Consider the following 16,675-nt stretch of genomic DNA (forward strand, 5'->3'; position numbering starts at 1 on the left):
GCTGATTATCCAATCTGACTATCTAGAAGTCATCAATACTCTGAAAGAGGAGGTTTCTCGGCTACTGCTGCTGCTCCAATATTACAAGATATTTGCATTCAAGCTTCTTCTTTTGCTAAAGTTTTGTATGAATTCTGTCCTAGGGAATATAATATGGTCGCTCATACTTTAGCCAAAGAGAGTGTTTCCCAACCGCATGTTTGGTTTGAGAAACCACAGAGTTTTATCGTCCCCTTGTGTGGTCAATTTAGTGAAACTAGCCATGATGGCATTCCTAAAAAAACAATGTACTGCATAGAGGGAGTACAGGTAAACTACATGGAGGAGTACAAGTAGATTGTGGATGAGTACAATTGCACTACACATGGGCACATTGTCCTGGGGAGCATAAATGCAATATATAGCATAACACAAATATACTACAGTTTCAGAATATAATTTGCATCCCAAAAAATTAGTCAAAATATATCAACATGGAATCTTATTTTGAACATCTAGATGAGGAACACAACCGTGAAAATTGTTCACATTTGATCTCAGTTCAAGAGATGATTCATTTTGAAAAACAATGATCTAAAAGAAAACATGTACATCCCCTCCCATGAAAAACATAGCCTAGACGCTGTTGGCGGGTGTTCCACCATTTGGGCACTAGAGGTGTTCGAGGATAACCTTCGCAAAATGTATTTTAAGTAGTGATTTCACTACTTTGAAGATGAAAGTAACATAACAGGCCAAATATAAATTTTAAATAAAGTGGATTTTTCAATTTCCAAATACAGTTTATATGTATCAATCATGTGTTTCAACACAAAAACATCAAATAATGCACAGTGACAGAAATACAGAAAATAGATTCAATTTTCTTGGCGCCCTCGTCACCAGTACCTCCAGCTAATTCTTTTGATCTGAAAGCAAAGGTGGCAAAGGATGGCCATAATAAGTTGGCCGGGACTCGCAACGCACATAAATTGCAGTTTGTATGTACTCCCTCCATCCCAAAGTTGTACTAAATCAGCTACACTTATTTTGGGACGGAGAGGGTATTTTTTAGGCGGCTTAGATAAAGCTTTGTATTTGCCCTCTCCACACAGTGCGAATTAGTTGCGTAAGCACCAATTCAAATAACAAAAAGCATTTCATAGGTACCTAGGCAATACAAATGTCGAGGGGCATAATTAGGAGAAGCTTGGCACTCCTGAGAAGGCATGCCATTATCAACGTAATCAGTGGAAGCGCCTAAACAACTTAGGTAGCGACTAGTAGAAGTGGGAGACGCTAGCAGTCTGTTGCGGGAAGTGGAACACACTAGTCGTGAAGAGAGTTACCACTGTCAAGATAACAACGCAGGGCTAACTACTGACCAAGAATGTGACCGATCTCCTTTCTTCCTTCAGCGGTAGTTTCTTGAGCCTGCGTATTTTCCCGGACAGCATTCCTTTCAGCAGTAACTTCATTTGGAGTGGTTGGCAAGATCTCCGCACCATATGGAGTGGTTGGAATGAGCTGCGGAATGTGAAGAGGCTTCCATTCTTGATAATGACAAGGGGGCACCTTCTGAGCAATAATGCGACTGAGCTCCTTTCTTCCTTCAGCAGTACCGAGGTTTATTCTTCCTCCAGCAGTACCAAGGTTCATTCTTCCTTCAGCAGTACCGAGGTTCATTCTTCCTTCAGCAGTACCGATCTCCTTTCTTCCTTCAGCAGTAGTTTCTTGAGCCTGTGTATTTTCCCGGACAGCATCCCTTTCAGCAGTAACTTCATCTGGAGTGGTTGGCGAGATCTCCGCGCCATCTGCATCTGCTAGAAATTTTCAACAAATCAGTAATTAACATTGGGACAGCAATAACTAAAATATATTTTTTGCAACCCTTCCCCGGACCCTGCGCAGGCAGGAGCTACGTGCACCGGGCTGCCCTTATGAAATAGGAACGCTCTAATACTGGAATTACTTATGCAAGAACTATCAGCCTAAAACACAACGCTAACCTCTGAAGTTACCCATTATCCATGGTCATGAAAAAGGGCTTGTTTGTAGATGTATAAGAACTGAGATGATGTACAGTAAGGTTAGGTAAGCCTCTTAAATCCAAAAAACAATTTATTCAAAAAAATTAGCAAAACTGTACTAGACAAAACACTATAATACTAGCCGTGAAATAGTGTTGAGATCGTTCTGTGATTTTTCAGTGGTTGCCACAAGGAATGGCACCCCCTAAAAATATTATTGAAAAATATTAGCAACTAAAGGATACTGCATAATCAAGCAAGCATTTCAGGATATTTATGTGCAGGCTTAGCCGCTTAGGGCCAGAGCTTAGGGTTTCTCACATTGATGAACTTCTAAAGTTTAGTAACACCTTAGACCCTACAGCATGCTTTCCATCATCCAAACTAGAGTACACAAGTGACTTCCTCCAAGGCTTTAGCACTTTACTGATATTCTTTATAATCCATAAAAAATCACTACAGAGTACATGTTTTGAATTTTTAATCTTCAGCAATGAACTGAGAACTTTAAAATAATAAAAAATATACACCAGTAAAAATTGCACTGTCTTCACCAAGATAACACAACCAAGAGCTGAGAATTCTCACCTGTGATAGGACAGTGTTGCTCCTTATAGATGCTGCTTTGGTTGGGTACTGTCAGACTCACCGCTGTTGAAGATGTACAGTCAGTTTGCTGCTTGGAGTCAACACTTAATGTTGCAAGCTTCTCCAGCACTTCTTCAGTTTCCAGTGCTCCTTTAGCCTCCTCAACCAAGCAGTCCAATTCGTACAGCAAATCCATCTTGTCCTCACGGAGAACAACAGCGTCATTGTACATTGCCAAGACAGTTTTCTTATCAAGAGTACCTTCATATTTAGATGCGTCACGCCCCATCACTATTAACTCGTCATGTGTGAACATCTGAAATAAACATACTTCAGACCATAAATAAATGACAACTCACTGCTAAATGGTAAATTTCCAGCATATGCATGCTAATTTTTCGCAGAATAAAGTTAAGACTCACCTCATAAGGGTCACCAGCTTTAAGTCCTCCATGAGGATCAATCATTACTTTCAAAGCTAATGCTAGTTTGAATAAACTCCATTCCTCGGTATCAATTTTAGAAAACTCCTCGAAATAGGCATCAACCATTTCGTGCAACACAATTGCAACTGCATCTTCACGTAAATCAGTATTACGTACATCGCGGGTCTTCTTAATAATATGCTCATTAAGCTGGATAAAAATGAGAAATGCTTAATCACTGAAAGAAGCATGCGAAGGCAAAAAATTCTAGCAGATGAATAAAAAAATTGAGATTCTCAAATGTTGGCTGCTGATTTCTTTGTTTCAAGGGAAACCTTTCATCACTTGAAATAAAGTATTATGAGTGCACAATCAATCAGAAAGGAACATTACATGACAAGATAGCAATAAAATATAAAACATTGCATATCAGACCACAGAATGACAAGCACTAAGCTCACCATCTCTGCCTTGATCTTAATGCCGTGTCGATCTAAGACCATATACAATCCTTTGCTCACGAGGAGCTGGTCATCCCTAGACATCTTAGATTTTTCTTCAGGAAAAGAAGTATGCATGAGATTCTGCAGACCCCACATCACCTCCATCACATGATCATTGTACACACAGGTTAGACCCTGAAAAAGAAAATGGTGATCAATACTGTTGCACATGCACAAACAACAAGGGACCTTGCAGAGATGCACAAACCAGTGATTCTTCAATTATTTCTTTATATTCAGACCTTCCAACAACTAGTTTGTCATCATAGAAGGAGCACTTCATGATCATCTGGGCGAGTTTGGCGCCTAATCGCCGGGTAGTAAGGTTAATGGCACTGGATTTGTCCTCAAACATTTGGAAGTCGTGAAGCCAGATGATCTGAGGAACAAGGGCAAACATGTTTAGAGACAAAAACACAAAGCTTGTCAAATACTCATAATTGTGAAATGTGTCTCAGTTGTGACAGGAGGCGGGGTAATTCAGTAGGATTGTCTCAACCACAACAGACCAAATATATAGCCTTTCTCAAATCTTCGTTTATTCATGCCCATTCAATAGAACTCTTAACCTGTTCATGCGTTATGTAGTGCTTACTGCTTGGTATTTTTTATTTAAAAAACATTGTGGCAGCAGTAGTATCATGTCAGTGCTCGAAATTAGTTTTCAGGCACAGACCCGAATGATTCATGGGTTTTGTCTTATCATGAGTTCACTTAGCAACAGTGGCGATTCTACTAGGGGGGCTTTAATAGGCTTAAGCCTACCCTCCAAAAATCCTATTTCAGCTAAACATGCTACTTGACAATTATACTGAGATGTTTTACATGTAAATTTTGATGCATTTGCTAATTAGGCTTAGTAACTTGATGTTTTGAGCCTATCCGTCATTTTCGTGCTAGATTCACCACTGCTTAGCAACCCTAAGAAGTTGCACAACTCCCCAACAACCAGCCTGCTACACTTATAGGCTACTATGTTTCTTGATGTTTGTCACTTCAGTTTGAAGTAATAACTAATGTGTAATAAGTTGATGCACATATTATACCCCCATATTGCAAAAAAAAAAGAGTGATGGAAGCCGTACAATTAATTCCGCAAGCATTACTCTATTCAATTGGCAAAAGGCTGAGCAAAGAAGAGGAAAATTGTGGGGTTACTAACATATTCAAGCCAAAATTCACTAACGAAGTATGTCCAGATGTCCGGCAGAGAAAACAGAATAAGTTAAATGGATGATGCTGGACTTTTCATCAACAAAGAAGAAGTTAAGGAGCATCAGCGCCGAATAAAGAACAAGTAGCACCTGGATATCTTTGTCGAGGTAATCCTCGGCAAAAGAGAAAATTGCGAAGCCGGAGGGTGTCTCCAATAGCAGCTTAACTACGCCAGGAACACCGTGTTCCTTGTCTGCGGACAAAACAAGCAAACATAAGTAAGCGTGGTGCCGGGCGGTGGATCCGAGGCTGTGGGGCGGCTTCGGATTCACCGGAGGCGGAAGGGGAGGGTTTTCCGGGCTGTGAGGAGGCGGCGGTTGCGATAACCGCAGACGAACTCACCGGGCCCTCCTCACGATCCGCGTGTAGAGAGAGATGGCGGTCGACGGGCGTTGAAGCCATGGTGCGCTTTCGCGAGAATCAGCGGCGAAAAGAGATGCGGCAGGATGGGAAACTAGGGTAAACACAATACAAGGGAGTCCCTTTTGGGGATAGAGGAGAGTCGAGTCGATGTGGGAGCGGAACGATGGACAACCTTCTAGCCCGGCTGAGCCCAAACTTCCGCGAGAACTCTCGGGCTGCTAACGGAAGCGGCCCCAAATAGCCCAAAGCGATTAAGATATGGGCTTGCCACGGTTTCCCTCGAATCAGAAAAAAATAAAGTAGCGCACGGTTTTTTTTCCTGCTTATCACTAGTATATTTTTTTCATGGTAATATGTGTCTTATATATTTGTATCATAAGAAACACTAGCACAAATGCCCGTGCGTTGCACCAGGTGAAAAAAAATCATAATCTTTAATGGCGATGACCAAATTTTGTTCACCTCTCATCGCATGATTTTGAAATTTTGTTCCCAAATGCAAGAAAATATTTTTTGAAATTTACTCAGAAAATGGGGCAATGTTCAAATTTTCGAAAAAATCTTGTGGTTGTCAAAAAACTTTGTAATTCAAAGAATTATTCTGAATTTCAAGAAATGTTTTTCAAAAACATACTATAATATTCTGTCCATCCCGGTAGTTAATTCTTCAAAAATCACACGGGTATTTAGTCACAAAGACTCAGAAGCATTACCCTTTAACTACGTACCTTCAATCATTCATGAACAATTTTACAAATTTGGGAACATATTTAAATATCATGAACATTTTACTATTTACAAATATTTTTTAAAGATTGTGAACTTTTTTATATTGCGAACGGTTTTAAAGCATTTTCTTTTTGAATTGGCTAACAATTCTAGAATAGACAAACATTTTTTTCCGAAATTGGTGGATTTTTTTTTAAATTCACCAACATTTTTTGAAATGCATGAACATTTTATGAATCCATAAACACTTTTTTAGTTCACGAACTGTTTTTAAAATTTTAGGTCATTATTTAATATGCATTAACATTTTTTGAATTAGCAAACATTTTGTTCAATTTCATTAGTAATTTTTAATACACGGACTTTTTCAAAATCGTGGACTTTTTTATTCTATGAACATTTATTTCAAAATTGCGAATAATTTTTGAATATGCGAACATTTTTAGACAAATCCCGAGCATTTTTTGAATTCACAAACATTTTATGTGAACATTTTACTTCATAATTCTCAAATTTTCTAAATTTCAAAAGTTTTCTGAAGTTCCAAACTATTTAAAGTAGAAAAAACAAAAATGGAAAAGAAAAATAAAAATAAAAAACGAAATTAAGAGAAAGTCGCCCGCACATGGGCCGGCCCCAATGGGCGCGTTGTGTCTTCTCCAGCATGCAGAGCGTGGTATAGTTTCCCTATGCATGGGCTGGCCCAGGCAGGGGGATTCCCTGCAAAACGTTTTTTGTCACTTATAGGTGGCATTAATGTGTAATATTTTGCCCGTGCGTTGCAACGGGAGAAAAAAGAATATCTCGGCTGAATCCTTCTTCATGGAAAATTCCGAAGAATTATTGGCATCGGGTAATACCACATGAAAAAAAACCTAAGGATTGAAATAGATAGGGCTTATAAATCCTTTACATTTCTAGTTCTTTGATTTGGAAGTTTGGTAATCCGAGTGAACCCTAAAATTACAGGAGCTATGGCTCAAAGTTTGTTTAATATTTTCAATGGTCAAGCAAGTCAATGAAGACGACATTATGTGGATGGTCAAGTTACATATCTAAATACAACCTTTTAGTTGGCATTAGTGTTTGGAGTGCAGTCAATTACTACACCTTAACACCAAAGGATGAAGTGAATCTTATTTTTGGGGATCGATCCCATGCGCTTCGCTTCGAACGTTCTTCCCATCTCTTTCGCTCTCTCATCCTGATCGATCTCGCACGGGCCGTCCTCACTGCCGTCGTCATCGTCGCCTAACCAATGGCACAAAGATGGGCGACATGGTGGCCACGACAGAGCACATCGGCATGTGCCCGTGCACTAAGCATCGGAAGGCGGAGGGAGTGTATGAGGCTTCCGTTGCTGCTAGGGTTGGAGAGGGAAGGAATACTTGGATAATGACTAAATGTTGATCTCGTGACACACCAAACAGATCAGATTCGGCTATTTTAATGAGCAGATGGGCTAGACATTGAAATTTTGAAACATTGAAGAAAAAATGCTGCAATAATTATAAGAACAGAACACTCCCAAGGATCTTTTTTTTTAATATATTCAATGACCTTAATGTAAACAACATGTCTTAAAGTAGTTCATGGCCATGGGCTGCAAACTAAATAAATATGTCAAACAGATCTCTTTCAAGGTTCAAATGGTTCTTTGAACCATCTATCACAATGAAAATTTGCATAATCTAGGGCAGCTCGGCGGCATACGTCTAGCTAATATGACTCATATGGAACAATAAATCATTTTTGTATGTTGATCAATGAAGCAAATAATCAAACTGAAATTCTATTTATATTTAACACTCAATTCCATCTCGGTAATAAAGAAAACTGAAATTCAATGCACTTCATTATTACGATGAGCTTTACATGTATTTTTCTTCATAATGTACTCTTCCTGCTGGAAACAGATTCCTCTGCCTCGCCAGTCAAAACTGCAGCCTTCTCGCTACTGTTGCTTCCATCGAGAGAGACCGAGTGTACCAAACAATTGGTACAGCGAGCGGAGAAACTTTACATAAGTAGGAAAAGTGTTTCAGGTGGTAGAAAAAACTAAGATATGCTGGTGTCAACCTTCTCACGCTTTTGATTCAGGCTCGCAGCCAAGTGTGCAGCTCGTCGATTGTGAGGTTGCAGGATCTGATGAAGTCGCTCGCCTTGCCATTGAAAATCCTACTGTTTCTCTCCTTCCAAATCTTCCACCAAAATAAGCATGCAAAGAGATCTTTAATGCATAGCGATGTTGTAAAGAATATGTAGCCACCACTGTAGCAAGGAATGAGTGTCATAGCTCGGCTGTAGGTCGAAACGATAACTAAATTTCATCAGAAAGAATCCCTAAACAGCAGCAGAAAAAGGGCAGGTTGCAAATAAGTGTACAGTAGACTCAAGCCGCATAATCCTGTTTGTTGATGGATTTGTCATCTCTACGGTCCTTCTGCAGGAACCATGCGATCTGATTGTGTGGCGCACAATGGATCAACCACCACTGCTGAATATGCTTCTTCTCGGCCAACATGTCGTGCATCTCGACTAGCATCCGCCTTCGGCGCGCCTTCCCCGACCACGCAGCCGCCCCCTCCTACCTCAGCAACAACATGCACCTTTTCTAAGGCCTTCTTCATGGTCGCATCAGAATTTCCTATGTGAAGCAAGTTAACACCAGCTTTAACTTCACAAAAATTTCCTAGCTCAGCTAATTTGCATAAACCATGAAATCTATAGAAAGTTCCATGTGTTAGGCCGAAAAAATAACACATCAGGACTCTAGAAAGAATGACAGTTTGATGTTTTAACTAATCCATTAAAAATGGAGTGCATTCAAATGGAAAAATGAATCGCATAAAAGACTATTTACCTTCTTTGAGTAGTATAGAAGCACATAATATACAGTTCAGGGAGGGCGAGGCATCACTCGGCACCTTCTTTTTCTAGGGACTACAGCGTGCTTAAGCCAGCCTGAACCACTTAATAAAACTGAGAACTATACAAAGCCAAATTATACACTGGGATTAACAAAAAAGAAAAGGAAGGAAAAAAAATAGAATCTCATAGATAGGTGATACAACATAGTGAGCCAATCCATAAAGAGCCCTCTCTTAATTTCATTTGAATACCTGTTGGACCACAACATAAGATCATCAGCAATCTTGCTAGCAGTAATGTGCAATTCCTCAAAAACATCAGGGAAGAGCTTGTAGTTCCCGCGCCTCCATATATTCTAGAGGACCGCGATAAGCACAGTAGAGTGAATCTTGTCGAAATAATTTTTCTTCCTAGAGATATTTGACCGAATAAACATTGAGTGGATGGAATTTCAATGTTCAGACCACAACAAAGGCTAGGGAGGAGCACCTGATTAACATATAAGCAATATTCTCAAATTCATCACAGGAAAGGAAAATTGACTGACTGGCATATGAGCACTATACAATCTTGTCGTCCATTACCACTCTACCTATCAAATTGAGTAGCAATATTACTATTAGTAGCTATAGGCAGTGTATATCAGGACCAATCAGCAGCATACATGTATCAGTATCAACATATGAAGCAATCAGCCACACCATGTTTTCACCACAACACCGCCAATAAAAAGAATCTACCAAGCGCTGCCTCAATATATGACTTACAGATTAGAGAAGAGCCAATAAAAAGCCTCAATATATGACTTACAGATTAGAGAAGAGCCAATAAAAAAATCTGTCATCATGTTGGTAGATGCACTTGATTGATGATTCTTCTACCTATTAGTGCTAAGCAAACACGCATTACAAAGGACCATGGCATATTGACGGCAACCAAAACGGCATTAGGGTGCCAGATGATAGGTTGTGACCTGTGAGGTTGCGGATGTGATGGAGCAGATAGATTTCGAAGAGCAGCAGCAACTGGATCATGACTTGGGTCCATGATGGTCGTTCTCGTCCAATACTATGGCTCTCCCCATCGCTCGGCCATGGCATCTATCTATGGCGTTGGTAGCCTCCACCACCACAGCGCCCCTCCCCACGCTCGCACCATGCCGCCACACACATCCAACGCCCCATCGCTGTTGCCCCTGTCAATCCCCCTCAAATATCTCTCGATCTCGATCTAGTGGAAAATAATTGTGAGAGAGAACGAACCCGAAGAAGGGAGTCAGTTGTTGGTTTCGTCGCAAGGATCGGGCGTCGCGGGAGATGCGGCGAATCTCGTCGATCTCATCAGGAATCGGCGACCACGGTGTTGGAAATATGCCCTAGAGGCAATAATAAATGGTTATTATTATATTTCTTTGTTCATGGTAATTGTCCATTGTTCATGCTATAATTGTATTGTCCGGAAATCGTAATACATGTGTGAATACATAGACCACAACGTGTCCCTAGTAAGCCTCTAGTAGACTAGCTCGTTGATCAACAGATAGTCATGGTTTCCTGACTATGGACATTGGATGTCATTGATAACGGGATCACATCATTAGGAGAATGATGTGATGGACAAGACCCAATCCTAAGCATAGCATAAAAGATCGTGTAGTTTCGTTTGCTGGAGCTTTTCCAATGTCAAGTATCTTTTCCTTAGACCATGAGATCGTGCAACTCCCGGATACCGTAGGAGTGCTTTGGGTGTGCCAAACGTCACAACATAACTGGGTGACTATAAAGGTGCACTACGGGTATCTCCGAAAGTGTCTGTTGGGTTGGCACGGATCAAGACTGGGATTTGTCACTCCGTGTGACGGAGAGGTATCTCTGGGCCCACTCGGTAATGCATCATCATAATGAGCTCAGTGTGACTAAGGCGTTAGTCACGGGATCATGCATTGCGGTACGAGTAAAGAGACTTGCCGGTAACGAGATTGAACAAGGTATTGGGATACCGACGATCGAATCTCGGGCAAGTAACATACCGATTGACAAAGGGGATTGCATACGGGATTGATTGAATCCTCGACATCGTGGTTCATCCGATGAGATCATCGTGGAACATGTGGGAGCCAACATGGGTATCCAGATCCCGCTGTTGGTTATTGACCGGAGAGGCGTCTCGGTCATGTCTGCATGTCTCCCGAACCCGTAGGGTCTACACACTTAAGGTTCGGTGACGCTAGGGTTGTAGAGATATGTGTATGCGGAAACCCGAAAGTTGTTCGGAGTCCCGGACGTCACGAGGAGTTCCGGAATGGTCCGGAGGTGAATAATTATATATAGGAAGTCCAGTTTCGGCCACCGGGAAAGTTTCGGGGGTTATCGGTATTGTACCGGGACCACCGGAAGGGTCCCGGGGGTCCACCGGGTGGGGCCACCTATCCCGGAGGGCCCCGTGGGCTGAAGTGGGAAGGGAACCACCCCTAGTGGGCTGGGCGCCCCCCCATGGGCCTCCCCCTGCGCCTAGGGTTGGAAACCCTAGGGTGGGGGGCGCCCCACTTGCCTTGGGGGGCAAGGCACCCCCCTGGCCGCCGCCCCCACCCTAGATGGGACTTGGCCGGCGCCCCCCCTCCCAGGGGGCCTATATAAAGGGGGGAGGAAGGGCAGCAATAACACAGCCTTGGGCGCCTCCCTCCTCCCCTGCTACACCTCTCCCTCTCGCAGAAGCTCGGCGAAGCCCTGCCGAGACCCGCTACATCCACCACCACGCCGTCGTGCTGCTGGATCTCCATCAACCTCTCCTTCCCCCTTGCTGGATCAAGAAGGAGGAGACGTCGCTGCACCGTACGTGTGTTGAACGCGCAGGTGTCGTCCGTTCGGCACTCGGTCATCGGTGATTTGGATCACGGCGAGTACGACTCCGTCATCCACGTTCATTGGAACGCTTCCGCTCGCGATCTACAAGGGTGTAGATGCACTCCTTTCCCCTCGTTGCTAGTATACTCCATAGATGCATCTTGGTGAGCGTAGGAAAATTTTAAAATTATGCTACGATTCCCAACAGTGGCATCATGAGCCAGGCCTATGCGTAGTTACTATGCACGAGTAGAACACAAAGAAGTTGTGGGCGTTGATGTTGCCAATTCTTCTTGCCGCTACTAGTCGTTTCTTGTTTCGGCGGCATTGTAGGATGAAGCGGCCCGGACCGACCTTACACGTACGCTTACGTGAGACAGGTTCCACCTACTGACATGCACTAGATGCATAAGGTGGCTAGCGGGTGTCTGTCTCTCCTACTTTAGTCGGAACGGATTCGATGAAAAGGGTCCTTATGAAGGGTAAATAGAAATTGGCAAATCACGTTGTGGTCATACGTAGGTAAGAAACGTTCTTGCTAGAAACCTACAAACCACGTAAAAAACTTGCAACAACAATTAGAGGACGTCTAACTTGTTTTTGCAGCAAGTGCTATGTGATGTGATATGGCCAGAAGATGTGATGAATGATATATGTGATGTATGAGATTGATCATATTCTTGTAATAGGAATCACGACTTGCATGTCGATGAGTATGACAACCGGCAGGAGCCATAGGAGTTGTCTTTATTATTTTGCATGACCTGCGTGTCATTGAATAAACGCCATGTAAATTACTTTACTTTGTTGCTAAACGCGTTAGCCATAGAAGTAGAAGTAATCGTTGGCGTGACGACTTCATGAAGACACGATGATGGAGATCATGATGATGGAGATCATGGTGTCATGCCGGTGACGAAGATGATCATGGTGCCCCGAAGATGGAGATCAAAGGAGCATGATGATATTGGCCATATCATGTCACTATTTGATTGCATGTGATGTTTATCATGTTTTTGCATCTTATTTGCTTAGAACGACGGTAGTAAGTAAGATGATCCCTTATGATAATTTCAAGAAAAGTGTTCCCCCTAGCTGTGCACCGTTGCGAAGGTTCATTGTTTCGAAGCACCACGTGATGATCGGGTGTGATAGATTCTAACGTTCGCATACAACGGGTGTTGACGAGCCTAGCATGTACAGACATGGCCTCGGAACACACGCAATACACTTAGGTTGACTTGACGAGCCTAGCATGTACAGACATGGCCTCGGAACACGGAGGACCGAAAGGTCGAGCATGAGTCGTATAGAAGATACGATCAACATGGAGATGTTCACCGATCTTGACTAGTCCGTCTCACGTGATGATCGGACACGGCCTAGTTAACTCGGATCATGTTTCACTTAGATGACTAGAGGGATGTCTATCTGAGTGGGAGTTCATTGTGTAATTTGATTAGATGAACTTAATTATCATGAACTTAGTCTAAAATCTTTACACTATGTCTTGTAGATCTAATGGCCAACGTTGTCCTCAATTTCAACGCGTTCCTAGAGAAAACCAAGCTGAAAGATGATGGCAGCAACTATACGGACTGGGTCCGGAACCTGAGGATCATCCTCATAGTAGCCAAGAAAGATTATGTCTTAGAAGCACCGCTAGGTGATGCACCAATCCCAGAGAACCCAGCAGCGTGCTGATGATTACTCCCTCGTTCAGTGCGGCATGCTTTACAGCTTAGAACCGGGTCTCCAAAAGCGTTTTGAGAAACATGGAGCATATGAGATGTTCAAGGAGCTGAAATTGGTTTTCCAAGCTCATGCCCGGGTCGAGAGATATGAAGTCTCCGACAAGTTCTTCAGCTGTAAAATGGAGGAAAATAGTTCTGTAAGTGAGCACATACTCAGAATGTCTGGGTTGCACAACCGCTTGACTCAGCTGGGAGTTAATCTCCCGGATGACGCGGTCATTGACAGAATCCTTCAGTCGCTTCCACCAAGCTACAAGAGCTTTGTGATGAACTTCAATATGCAGGGGATGGAAAAGACCATTCCTGAGATATATTCAATGCTGAAATCAGCGGAGGTGGAGATCAGAAAAGAACATCAAGTGTTGATGGTGAATAAAACCACTAAGTTCAAGAAGGGCAAGGGTAAGAAGAACTTCAAGAAGGACGGCAAGGGACTTGCCACGCCCGGTAAGCCAGTTGCCGGGAAGAAGCCAAGGAATGGACCCAAGCCTGAGACAGAGTGCTTTTATTGCAAGGGAAGTGGTCACTGGAAGCGGAACTGCCCCAAATACTTAGCGGACAAGAAGGCCGGCAACACCAAAGGTATATGTGATATACATGTAATTGATGTGTACCTTACCAGTACTCGTAGTAGCTCCTGGGTATTTGATACCGGTGCGGTTGCTCATATTTGTAACTCAAAACAGGAACTACGGAATAAGCGGAGACTGGCGAAGGACGAGGTGACGATGCGCGTCGGGAATGGTTCCAAGGTCGATGTGATCGCCGTCGGCACGCTACCTCTGCATCTACCTACGGGATTAGTTTTAAACCTTAATAATTGTTATTTAGTGCCAGCTTTGAGCATGAACATTGTATCTGGATCTCGTTTAATTCGAGATGGCTACTCATTTAAATCCGAGAATAATGGTTGTTCTATTTATTTGAGAGATATGTTTTATGGTCATGCCCCGCTGGTCAATGGTTTATTCTTGATGAATCTCGAACGTGATGTTACAAATATTCATAGTGTGAATATCAAAAGATGTAAAGTTGATAACGATAGTCCCACATACTTGTGGCACTGCCGCCTTGGTCACATTGGTGTCAAGCGCATGAAGAAGCTCCATGCAGATGGGCTTTTGGAGTCTCTTGATTACGAATCATTTGACACGTGCGAACCATGCCTCATGGGTAAGATGACCAAGACTCCATTCTCCGGAACAATGGAGCGAGCAACCAACTTATTGGAAATCATACATACCGATGTGTGCGGTCCAATGAGTGTTGAGGCTCGCGGAGGATATCGTTATGTTCTCACTCTCACTGATGACTTGAGTAGATATGGGTATGTCTACCTAATGAAACACAAGTCTGAAACCTTTGAAAAGTTCAAGGAATTTCAGAGTGAGGTTGAGAATCAACGTGACAGGAAAATAAAATTCTTACGATCAGATCGTGGTGGAGAATATTTAAGTCACGAATTTGGTACACACTTAAGGAAATGTGGAATAGTTTCACAACTCACGCCGCCTGGAACACCTCAGAGAAATGGTGTGTCCGAACGTCGTAATCGCACTCTATTGGATATGGTGCGATCTATGATGTCTCTTACCGATTTACCGCTCTCATTTTGGGGCTATGCTTTAGAGACTGCCGCATTCACTTTAAATAGGGCTCCGTCGAAATCCGTTGAGACGACACCGTATGAATTATGGTTTGGGAAGAAACCTAAGCTGTCGTTTCTAAAAGTTTGGGGATGCGATGCTTATGTCAAGAAACTTCAACCTGAAAAGCTCGAACCCAAGTCGGAGAAATGCGTCTTCATAGGATACCCTAAGGAAACTATTGGGTATACCTTCTACCTCAGATCCGAAGGCAAGATCTTCGTTGCCAAGAACGGGTCCTTTCTGGAGAAGGAGTTTCTCTCGAAAGAATTGAGTGGGAGGAAAGTGGAACTTGATGAGGTGATAGTCACCCCTTCCGAACCGGAAAGTAGCGCAACGCGGGAAAATGTTCCTGTGGTGCCTACACCGACTGGGGAGGAAGTTAATGATGATGATCATGAAGCTTCGGATCAAGTTACTACTGAACTTCGTAGGTCCACAAGGACACGTTCCGCGCCAGAGTGGTACGGCAACCCTGTCCTGGAAATCATGTTGTTAGACAACGGTGAACCTTCGAACTATGAAGAAGCGATGGTGGGCCCGGATTCCGACAAATGGCTAGAAGCCATGAAATCCGAGATAGGATCCATGTATGAAAACGAAGTATGGACTTTGACTGACTTGCCCGATGATCGGCGAGCCATAGAAAACAAATGGATCTTTAAGAAGAAGACGGACGCGGATGGTAATGTGACCATCTACAAAGCTCGACTTGTCGCTAAGGGTTATCGACAAGTTCAAGGGGTTGACTACGATGAGACTTTCTCACCGGTAGCGAAGCTGAAGTCCGTCCGAATCATGTTAGCAATTGCCGCATACTATGATTATGAGATATGGCAGATGGACGTCAAAACAGCATTCCTTAATGGCTTCCTTAAGGAAGAGTTGTATATGATGCAGCCGGAAGGTTTTGTCGATCCTAAGAATGCTAACAAAGTATGCAAGCTCCAGCGCTCAATCTATGGGCTGGTGCAAGCATCTCGGAGTTGGAACATTCGCTTTGATGAGATGATCAAAGCGTTTGGGTTTACACAGACTTATGGAGAAGCCTGTGTTTACAAGAAAGTGAGTGGGAGCTCTGTAGCATTTCTCTTATTATATGTGGATGACATATTATTGATGGGAAATGATATAGAATTCTTGGAAAGTGTAAAGGCCTATTTGAATAAGTGTTTTTCAATGAAGGACCTTGGAGAAGCTGCTTATATATTAGGCATCAAGATCTATAGAGATAGATCAAGACGCCTCATTGGTCTTTCACAGAGTACATACCTTGACAAGATATTGAAGAAGTTCAATATGGATCAGTCCAAGAAGGGGTTCTTGCCTGTGTTGCAAGGTGTGCAATTGAGCACGGCTCAATGCCCGACCACGACAGAAGATAGAGAAAAGATGAGTGTCATCCCCTATGCCTCGGCCATAGGGTCTATTATGTATGCCATGCTGTGTACCAGACCTGATGTAAACCTTGCCGTAAGTTTGGTAGGAATGTACCAAAGTAATCCCGGCATGGAACACTGGACAGCGGTCAAGAATATCCTGAAGTACCTGAAGAGGACTAAGGATATGTTTCTCGTTTATGGAGGTGACGAAGAGCTCGTCGTAAAGGGTTACGTCGACGCTAGCTTCGACACAGATCTGGATGACTCGAAGTCACAAACCGGATACGTGTATATTTTGAATGGAGGAGCAGTAAGCTGGTGCAGTTGCAAGCAAAGCGTCGTGGCGG

The 16,675-nt window shown here is 42.9% G+C and overlaps 1 protein-coding gene and 1 pseudogene across 4 annotated transcripts; one reads left to right on the forward strand and one right to left on the reverse strand.

Annotated features, from left to right (window-relative positions):
* Nucleotides 1-1,100: 1,100 nt before the first annotated feature.
* On the reverse strand, nt 1,101-5,254 carry LOC109761500 (uncharacterized). Of its 4 annotated transcripts, none has more exons than XM_073504157.1 (8): nt 5,121-5,254; nt 4,829-4,936; nt 4,688-4,728; nt 3,734-3,904; nt 3,484-3,660; nt 3,020-3,232; nt 2,598-2,913; nt 1,101-1,802 (listed from the first exon to the last, which is right to left on the reverse strand). In XM_073504157.1, exons 1-8 carry the CDS (start codon nt 5,140-5,142, stop codon nt 1,357-1,359), a joined length of 1,494 nt encoding a protein of 497 aa, XP_073360258.1. In that variant the 5' UTR covers nt 5,143-5,254; the 3' UTR covers nt 1,101-1,356. The 4 variants fall into 4 exon arrangements, with proteins under 4 accessions (XP_073360258.1, XP_073360259.1, XP_073360260.1 ...); XM_073504158.1 differs by having other exon boundaries at nt 4,829-4,933; nt 5,083-5,249; XM_073504159.1 differs by lacking the exon at nt 4,688-4,728 and having other exon boundaries at nt 1,101-1,799; nt 4,830-4,933; nt 5,083-5,249.
* Nucleotides 5,255-7,110: 1,856 nt separating this feature from the next.
* LOC141027240 (uncharacterized) overlaps nt 7,111-16,675 on the forward strand; it is a 130,535-nt pseudogene continuing 120,970 nt past the window's right edge.

Source organism: Aegilops tauschii, chromosome 7, assembly GCF_002575655.3.
Source record: "Aegilops tauschii subsp. strangulata cultivar AL8/78 chromosome 7, Aet v6.0, whole genome shotgun sequence".
Taxonomy (NCBI): Eukaryota; Viridiplantae; Streptophyta; class Magnoliopsida; order Poales; family Poaceae; genus Aegilops; species Aegilops tauschii.